Source organism: Gordionus sp. m RMFG-2023, chromosome 2, assembly GCF_954871325.1.
Source record: "Gordionus sp. m RMFG-2023 chromosome 2, tfGorSpeb1-WG-v2, whole genome shotgun sequence".
In the NCBI taxonomy this organism is placed as follows: Eukaryota; Metazoa; Nematomorpha; class Gordioida; order Chordodea; family Parachordodidae; genus Gordionus; species Gordionus sp. m RMFG-2023.
Window position 1 is genome coordinate 45,501,010 of NC_088776.1, and position 10,297 is coordinate 45,511,306.

Genomic DNA, 10,297 nt, shown 5'->3' on the forward strand with positions numbered 1-10,297 from the left:
ATTTAGATTTTAATCCCTTAATTTTTTTCTCACTTCTTCTTTCTTCATTATCTTGTATATACATTTTAAGAACAGGCTCAGAATCTGCAATAAGTTTAATAATGCTCATCATTTTGCCATCTTGTTGCCTGTTCCCCCAGAAGGCTTGATTGCGAGATATTAAATATCCTAGGCATCTTATTATTATTCTAACGATATAACGGTTATTATCGACACATTCCTTTTGGGGTATTATAAATTGTAATATGGAATTTTTATTGTGAGAAAGCCTTCCATAATCGGCCATCATATGTGCCTGTGAAGATTCATGCACAATAATATCACGATTTTTCCATATATTAAGACCTTCACATGTCCATTTTGAATTTGAGTGTGGACCTCCAAATAATAGACATGTTAAGCAAAAATCTTTATTCATTTTAATACTATATGTAATCCAATTTCTAGCAACTTTGCTCTTGTCAATATTAGTTTTCTCATAAAAACTTTCATTAAAGGATCTGTTTCTTTTATTAATATCATAAAAACTTTCATTAAAGGATCTGTTTCTTTTATTAATATCTTTGGGGAATAAATAATGTTTAGGTTGGAGAGCTCCTAATTCTAGATATTGATCAATTATAAATTTGTCAATTCTTTTTCCAACAATATTGATGGGATCATTTGATTCCTAAGAAAATGGAGGGGGAGGGAAGATAAAATAAACATAACATATTTCACATTAAATCGGGGTTTAACTTCTTTTGCTGATCTTGATAACTCATTATTCTCCATTATTATCAATCCCACAACACCAGATCCAGATGGCATCTCTTCTTGATGTTGATCCTCTTCTGTAACTGTAGTAGTGTCCATAATATTTATCTTTGACATGATAATATCTTCTGTAACTGTAGTAGTGTCCATAATATTTATCTTTGACATGATAATAATTATAAATTTATATTTATTTAAATATTATATTACTTTTTTCTTGAACTTTTTCTTTAGCTGAAAAAGAGTGAGTAGACATTGACATTGAAGTATCTTTTAAAATAATATCTTTTGCCTATTAATTTTAAAACAAATATAATCTAATAATAAATATTTTTTTAAATGTTGTACTTGAAAATAATTCTTTATGGTATTACTTTTGTATTTTAATAAAAATTTTGGTTGTGGTTCTTCACCTTGTTCTTGTTCCATAGCCATACTCAGATTAATCTTAATGGGTGTAATTTGTTTTTCTTCCTGTTGTATTCATTAAAATTTAAAGATAAATTGATATTTATTACCAGTAGAGAGATAATAGGTATTACTTGTTCTTCATCATTGTCAAATCTCTACTCTATGTCTGCCTATAAAAAATATTAGAGTAGATAAAAAATAAGAATAATAAAATAACTTCTGGTTCACCAATTTTATGATCATTATCAGAGTCAGATATAATATTTTCTTCTAACATATTTTCATTATTAGTACACTTTTAAAAAAATAATCATATTAATAAAAATATTTATTATCCAACAGCATTGATTTGCCAATTTTTACTTCTTTTTCCTTAAATTGTGTTTTAATACCCTTTATAAATAAGTATAAACAATTATATATTTAATAAAAAAATTACTTTGCTATTTGTCCAATTTTGAGAAATATTCTTAAAAGCTACTATTTCAAAGCTTTTATTTATATCGTGAAAATTAAGCCCACCATATCTTTTTCTAATATGATCTGTCTATTTATCATATCTTATATTATGATATGTACAATTTTAATCAAGCATTTATATTTTTTTTGGTTAATATTTTTGGGCATATTTTGACAATGATCTAAAAATTATAAATGATTATATATAAGATTTAATATTTAAATTTTTACTATTCCCTTTGATAAAATTTTAATTTTGCGCCAAATCTTGAAAGTGGAAAAATAATTTTATGATAAGAAATATCGGATAACAAACTAATTTGCTAAACATCGACCATAAAAATTTAAAAAAAAAATAAAAATTTTTTTAAAAAAGTACCCCCATAGAAATTTATAGAAGCAGTTGCTTCGGACCCCCCCCCCCCGTTGTAGGGGTCACTGAGGATAGCTTATCTTTTTTTGAAGCAAAGGACAAAACAATAAATGTTTTAATAAATTCCCCACATTAAATGAGTTGTTTATGTAACCGCATTCCCCTTATCTGCCTCTGTAGAGCTCATTTTTAGTATAGCTAATACCGTATTAACTACCAAGCATTCCTGTCTATAAGATAAAAATTTTGAAAAACAATTGTTATTAAAAATTAATAAGGAAAAATTTTTATAAATAAAAATATCTTTTTATTCGCTATATTATATATTATTTTTTTTTTATATTCATGATATATTTATTTTACTTTTTAATTTACAAATAGTTTACATGATATTTTTAAATTACGTATATAAGTTTTACTTTTAACGTTCAATGTATTATTTGTATAATTAAAAATGTTTGAAAAATATATAATAATACTATTAAAAAAAGAACGGAGATGGTGTGACGCAGGGAAACAAAAATGAAAAAGGGACGTAAGCGTTTTCTATGATAGCTCTTTGGCTAGAAGGCTACCATAGAAACTGATATAATTAGCTTTGTGAATCGCTATGGATAATCGTTGACGAAGAAAAAAACCCTCTCGGGGTTCTTCTGAGAGTTTGCTGATTTGTGATCCTAATTTTTTGAAAAATGCTAAGGCGAGTTTGCCGAAGGTGCCAAGAGTGGTTGATATGATTGGGATGAAGCAATGATCGTTTATTATTTCTGTGTATTTAGAAATTTTAAGTTGTTCCTTCTGGTCAAGGATGTTGATGGCGTGGTTGGATGGGGCCAAGGGGTCAATACAGGAATAGTCCCATACCAAAAGTTGGCCTCTCCTCCATGGGATTTGAGAGATCCCATCAGGACGTTTACCGTCAGATCTAAAAAGACCCTGTGGTTCTAACGTGGAAGGAATTTGGGCGGATTTCAGAGCATGTTGGATGATTGTATTACATTGCTTGTGTCTGATGAATCGTCCATTGCAGGAGCGACAATGTAAACTATGTCTACCCTTCGAGTCAACTGGCGAGTTGCACCCTGAGCAGATGTGGGGGTGAGTGATGGAACAATTTAGACGAATGCCGATGGCATGGGTAAATTCATTGTTGGATAGTTGAAGCTGAAGATTGGTAGATGGGATGGCCTCAAGAAACTCATGTCCCGTACCATTGAGCAAGGAAGAGAATAGGGTGCGGTCGGTAGATTGCATGCTAGATAAGAGAGTTTCAACGCAGCGAGCAACCACTGGTGCATCCCAGTCTTTCTGTTTATGGGTTGTGGGGGGATGAGAATCAGCATTGATCCTTGTTTTCCAAATATCCATAGCAACGATTAAGGAAAGGTCTTCTTTAGAATTATGGGCGGTGGTTATTGGCTTTGTCAAGAGACTACTCGATATGAAAGTAGTTGTTGCTAAGTCAAGTGGAGATCTGATGCCGAGACCACCAAATTTGGTTGGAAGAGTTGCTTGGGCCCAAGCAGTTTCGTTGAATCTGATATTTACTATTTTTTCGGTTAAGTCCTTTATTCCTTTTTCATAAGTTTGGAGAGGAATAGGATATTTAAAAATTGGAGTTGACCGAAGTGCGTAAAGAATCCTTGGTATAAAAAAGAAATTTTTTAGCAAAAAAAAGGACTTGTGTGATGGAAGAAGTGTAAAGATGTCCTCCAGTTTAAGGAGTATGTCAAGTGAGGAATGAAGAAAGGTGCTTATTGCCTCGTGTCCTCCAACAGGCGATCCTAGATGTGTTAATTCAACGCTTGATGTGAATTTGAAATCGTGAGTGTTGGGAGCATTAGAATTTAAAAGTGAGAATTCAGATTTGCTCTGGTTAAGCGAAAGTCCAATGGCTGTGCCCATTTCTTTAATTATGGTGACTGCTTTGGCAATTTCACTACTGGGACCACTCAAGATTCCATCATCAATATACCAAGCGTGGAGCGATAGAGTACTTGAAGAGTTTATTGATTTTATCATGTCATTGATTCCAAGACTAAAGTGAAGGGATCCGAGAGGGTCACCTTGTTGGATACCCTCAACAGAAAGTATCTTTTCTTTGTTGAATTGTAAGATTGTTGGTGATTGGTAGCAAGAGAAAAGAAATTTGGTATAAGCTGGGAAATGGAAGCAAGTTGAATGTAGGAACGTGTTGCGCGAAAGAGTGTTGTAAATTTTTACTATGGATTCGTTTTTTGGGTTATTTTCAAGGTGAATTCTTGCTAAGTGCACAGCAGCTTCACACCCACCAGGTATCCCTACACCAAGTTGATAGGGGCTTAGAATGTGTGCGGCATCGTGTTTGATTCTAGATGCGATTAATTTAGCGACCAATCTACGGTAAGTTGAACCAATGGCGATGGGCCGAATGTCCTTGTTTGGTTTTTGGAGTGCGATGAGTCTGGCACCGAATAGTAAGGGGGTAATAAAGCTGGGTACGTCTCCATTTAGGATTTTGTTGACTAAGTTTGTGATTTTAGTGAGAATTGAAACCTGTGTACAGATCACAGGAGAGGTAATGTCCTGTAAAAAAATTGGTCTAATCCCATCTAGACCATGAGCCGAATCCCGATGAAAAGATAGGATTGCTTTCCTTACTTCTTCCTGTGTGAAATCTGCTGCACAATGGGAGAAGGGTTGGGGCAATATTGGCATAAATGTTGTTGTGGGATGCTTTGATCGAAGCTTAATTAAGGTTTCTAAATTGGATTCCGCCAGAGTGTCATTGGTTGAAATGAGTTTGAGGGCCCCATTGATATTAAGACTGTCAATTTTCTTCGAAATCAATGAGGCTTTTTGTTGAAGTGGGGTTATTTTTTTTTTGTTTATGGGATGTCTGAAGATTTGGGACTCATGAAGATGAGTGTTGATGTTTAAACAGGCATCTTTTATTTGTTGAGTTAATGATTTTTGGAGTGATATGTCAGGTATTTTGAAAGTATTGTACCCAAAGTTTAAAAATTTTAACCATTCTTCTTCTTTGTTAAAATTTTGCAAAAGAGAAGATATGCAGTTGCTGAGAGATTTAGCTACTTGTATTCTCGCTCCTTTGGGTATTCTCGTTATGATACTTGGTTTTGTGGAGTTAAGAAAAATATCTGAGAATGAGGCACCAATTACTTGGTTTAAGGGAGAATCTATGAGAGGGGGGGAAGCCAGTAAGTGATCTGATAAAGAGGCGTGTGTTTTGAATGCGGACACCTGTTAGAGATTGGTCCATGAACAAAAAATTCTCCATCATTTGTTAGATGTATTTGTTTCATGCAGGATGGGCAGATTCTGCGTTCGTGGGGAATGGCCATAGGTATAAAAAATAAAAAAAATGCTGCCAATAATAAAGCAAAAGCACCTGTGAGAGGTCTGTTGATTGATGTGCAAAAATAGCAAAGGAATGATGAATGTGTATGTCAGAAAAATCGAGCAACGAGCGAGAAAGGTGCTCAATATGAGAGGTTTCAAATAAAAAAAGGATTAATTATTATAATTATATTATCAAAATAAAACTATATTATTTTTTAACATGGCTATAAGACATTTATTTATATTAAATTATATTTTAAAAAAAATTCATAAAATTTTGAACATGAACGCTTCCTTTTTTTGAAAGTGAACGTGAACACGTTTGACTTTTGTCAATGAACGCTGAACAGGTTGGATTTTTTTAGAAATGTTTACAGCACTAAAAATTTCACATAAATTTATATGAAAATAGTAAAAAAGCATTAAAATATATATATTTATATGAAAAAGTTAATATATTGCAAATTTAAGATCTTAGGCGCAAATTATACAAAAATAAGTTTTAGGGTTATATTTTGAAATTACATAGACATTTTTGATAATAAGAATAAGTAATTTTGATATGTTAGATTGTCATTACCACGTCAATATATAATAAGAATATTATAGTATATTTTTTTAAAATTCCAATTTGCTAAAAATTCCATTAAAACACTTAGAAAATTAAAACACTAAAAATAAAATACAATTTCATAATTGTGTTCACAAAACGAAACCATAATGTATCGAAAGATTTCTATTTGAATTTTTTGACAATTATATAAAAATTATTTGGCTTTGTTGGCCATATATTGAATTTTATTATTTTTTAGAAATTAAGTTAATGGCAAGAAATGGTCATTTGGTTATGTGATTATTGGAATAAAAAGTAAGTTAAGTTTATTAATCCGTTTTATTACTGCTTGAGTTAGCAGATTGATGTTTATGTTTGAGGGGAATGAAGATCAAGAAATATGATTTCAAAAAGTAATACCAAAAGCAAAGTAGTTGGTATTGAATATATCTAAAATAAAAAGGCGCGAATTGAAATAATAAATTGAGATTTTCTCATGTAGTTTGGTTTAAAATAAGATTAAATTTAATATCCCCAGTCGAGCCAATTTATTAATAATTTCAGGAATATATTTTGAAGAAATAATTAATTTAAACTATTTTCCATTATATTGCTCCTAGAATGGATATATCTTGCCTAACTCCTCATTAATAAATTTTTATATTCCCCGTCGCGAAATCGCGTTAACTGAAAGAGGGGATACCCAGCATTCAAAGCAAAAATTCGAAGCGAAGTATACTAAGTACGCTGTATTTTTGTATACTCATCCCTGAATTCGCGCTAACTGTTAATGAGGGGTATAAAAATCTGTACTCCTTTATGTAAAATATTTTAAGGTCGGGCCAGAATATTTTTACATAACTATTTATTGGCTGGGCAAAATTATTATTGGCCGAGTCTTTTTTCTAAAACAACTGCTATCTATCGGAAATGTGTTACCTTTATTGGAGACATCAGTGCGAAATCATAAGGCGACTTGATTTTGCATATGTTCATACACATGCAAAGATTGGATTGGGAAATTTAAACATAAATAATAGACGAATAAATTTATTAACATGTGTTTATTTGGTAATAAAAATAGAATTTGACATTTTGGTGAAGGAAGATTTTTGTGAAAATAAATAAGTATATTTTTGAAAAATACAGAGCAATTTTTGGTTAAGGATATCTTACTGTTTTTTTAGAAACAAAGGGTTTCACTTTTTTTTGACATTTTTGCTATTACTAGTAAAATGGCAAGACACGGTGTGCATATAAATCAATGGTCTTATTTTACATTCAGTTATTATTTTCTGTCAATATATTGGTCTCCAATTAATCATTTTTACTCTAAAAATTCAAATTATGACAGTAAGTGTGAGGAAGTTAATTGAGATGAGGATAAATGTGGCATGATAAATTATTTAAGGGGGAAAAGTGAAATCACCAGTTATATTATTAATAGAATCCAATTATATTAAATAAATAACTGTTAGTTATATCCTACTTAAACCTTCAAAAAAATTACAATTTATACATCAAGGGGGGAACATACCAAAAAAATTTAACTTTGAAAGCTGGAGGATCTGGAGTTATAATTTGATGCCAATTTTTCCTCCTAGTTATTCTTATATATTATCAGAGTAATGATGCTCATAAGGATATGTGAAAGCTTGTTATCTATCTACAGCAATAACAACAGATGGATAAGAACCAAAAAATAAAGAAAAATAGGGGCCAAAATATAATATGTACATGGCTGGCATATCCAGGGTTGGGTAGTAAGGTGGATACATGTATTTAAATAATAAATACAAATACTTTTTTTGTATTTAGTATTTATTTGAATATTTTACAAAATTTAGTATTTGTTTTTTAAATTATAAAAAAAGCATTTTATATTTATTACGATATCACGATCTTCTGACAAATACAAATACCTTTTTTAAATTATATTAAATACACATTTAATAATTATATTATATTTTCAACCAGAGTAAGCTAATTAACATCTCTATTTTAAATCCATTTAATTTCTAAAATGAGTATTACCGAATGAAAAACACAAGTTATTTTTAAAGATTATGAGGATATAGTAAATGAAGAAAAGGAGTTTCTATATTAAGCTATTATGTCTATAAGACATTTTTATAGGGATTCTGTGACAACATCAAATCTTATGAATGCAATTTGATAATTATGAATGAAATTTTTTTTTCAAAATATCATCAAAAATTAATAACATAGTGAAAGCTAAATGTAATATCTACTAAAAATAAAACCAAAATTATAAATGGAGCGATTTCTTTTTCCAGCAATTTATTCTTTGCTCTGCAAACAGTGATATTTATTATAATCGCAATTATAACATTATTTATGTGATATGCTACTGCTGCAATTAGTGTTGTTAAAACGGCTCGTTTTGAGCCGATTTTTAAAACGGCTAACTCAATATTTTGACCAGAAAAAATATTGCCTGACTCAAGATTTCGATATAATGTCTAAACCTTTGTTCTTTCAATGAAAAATATCTTCAAGCTTGGGTAATATTTTTTTGGATAAAATATTGAGTTAGCCGTTTTTAAAATCGACTCAAAACGAGCCGTTTAACAACACTAGCTGCAATAATAAATATATTATTTATAATGTTTACATATTACTACAGATTTCCAGAAAATGGTTAGTAAAAATATTATTTAATTTAAAAAAATCTGATAGTATGGTACTAAGATAATCGATTTACAAAAAGTATTAGTTATAGTATATTTATGCAATTCGTCATATTTGTATTAAATAATTTTTTTGAAAATATTTTATAGGTATTAAGTATTTATATTTATAAATAATTTTTTGAAAATTTGCTAAACCCTAGGTGTATCATTCACAAAATGAGTTTAATCTGTTGAAGGTTTAAATAACTATTGCTACAGTATATTTGATAAAACATGGAAAGAATCTGATCTAATTGAATTATCCAATTTTTTTTTCTTCGAATAATGTAATATGATATAGACGAACATTTTTGAGCTATTTTCAGTCTACCAAATCATAGATAATAAAAATTGTCCAACCAATTAAATTTGAGTATTTATTTTCAAGATCAAATCTGAAATTTTATTTTAGAAATAGATCTTACTCTGATACAAATTATTTTGTGTTATTCTTAAAATATTTATAAAAATATAAGAAAAACAAAATAATTTCAAAGCTGAGGACCAGACCAAGTTTAGTTTAATCCTAAATAAATTTATATTCAAAGTCCAAATCCAACCAAGTCCTAGAGAATATCTGTCTAAGCTGTTGCAAGTTAAGGTGTATTAATAATGATTAGTCTATGCAGGCATGAATTAATACCATCTAATAAGCAGATAAATAAGCATTGTGTAAGAAAAATTATCATTTTTATGTGAGAAATGCAGGAACTTACATGGAGCTTATGCCATACAAAATTTGAATAATAAAACTAATGTATATGGTTCAATTTTTTACTTGATACCATTAAATATCAAGAAATCATGAAAAAAAATTGAAGAGGGAATGGGTTTAGGCAAAAAATAATAATTGTTGTTTTAAAAAGATGATTGTAATATTTTAAAATATCTTAGCAATTAAAAACTATTAAAGCAAATTTTTTTATAAATAAAAAATCTACTTTACTTTATAAATATTTAAACTAAATATTGACTGTCCTGTGTAAAAATTAAAAGCCCCCACTACCTATGCATATAATATATTTTAAATAAGGATCAACATAGAACAATTAAAAGATGATTAGTGGAAGAGGGGGGGGGGTGCATATAGTTTATTTATATAAATTTAATAGAGGAAATTAATTATCAAAAATTTTATTACATTATTTTAGTTAAGTTAAAAAAATTTCTTTTAAAATATATAACTATTAGAGACTTCTTCTTCTTTTAAGATTATATACATATCATATTATCAATGCATTCATTTCAATAGTGCATATAAAATATTTTAGAAAATTTATTTAATCAACGATATCCATATCAAATGTTTTGTATATTTCCTTTATGGTTACACCTTTATATCTAGCCAATTCTCCAAATATTTTGAGACCTATATCTTTAATATCATTATACTCATGCAACAAGTTCATATATATTTGTGATTTATCTAATCTATAATTAAACATTATATATTTTAAAAAAATATATTACTTGTATCCAATTTTTATAAACTCTTTAATTTTTTCTTCTATCTCATTTAGTTCTTTTTCTAATTCTTCTATATTTTGAGATACCCGTTTCCGTTTTAGAGGAGTTCTAAATGGCTTATTTAAAACATTGTTAGAAGATTTTTGCATACCGATTTATAAAATTTTTAAATTAACATATGGTTTTTATGTACAAATGGGATAGACATCCATATGACATTATTTGTTAAACAGCGCTTCTGCA

At 29.2% G+C, this 10,297-nt stretch overlaps 1 protein-coding gene and 2 long non-coding RNA genes across 3 annotated transcripts; all 3 read right to left on the bottom strand.

The window, feature by feature from the left end:
• Nucleotides 1-765: 765 nt before the first annotated feature.
• LOC135925231 (uncharacterized) lies at nucleotides 766-1,540 on the bottom strand. The gene is made up of 6 exons (XR_010571587.1): nucleotides 1,508-1,540; nucleotides 1,385-1,462; nucleotides 1,275-1,337; nucleotides 1,105-1,230; nucleotides 967-1,048; nucleotides 766-915 (listed from the first exon to the last, which is right to left on the bottom strand). It is a non-coding gene; the product is annotated as an uncharacterized LOC135925231 (long non-coding RNA).
• A 668-nt stretch (nucleotides 1,541-2,208) lies between these two features.
• LOC135924381 (uncharacterized) lies at nucleotides 2,209-5,343 on the bottom strand. The gene is made up of 3 exons (XM_065459437.1): nucleotides 5,243-5,343; nucleotides 2,864-5,111; nucleotides 2,209-2,229 (listed from the first exon to the last, which is right to left on the bottom strand). Exons 1-3 carry the CDS (start codon nucleotides 5,341-5,343, stop codon nucleotides 2,209-2,211), a joined length of 2,370 nt encoding a protein of 789 aa, XP_065315509.1.
• Nucleotides 5,344-9,987: 4,644 nt separating this feature from the next.
• Nucleotides 9,988-10,278, bottom strand: LOC135925186 (uncharacterized). The gene is made up of 3 exons (XR_010571568.1): nucleotides 10,206-10,278; nucleotides 10,058-10,162; nucleotides 9,988-10,018 (listed from the first exon to the last, which is right to left on the bottom strand). It is a non-coding gene; the product is annotated as an uncharacterized LOC135925186 (long non-coding RNA).
• Nucleotides 10,279-10,297: the final 19 nt, after the last annotated feature.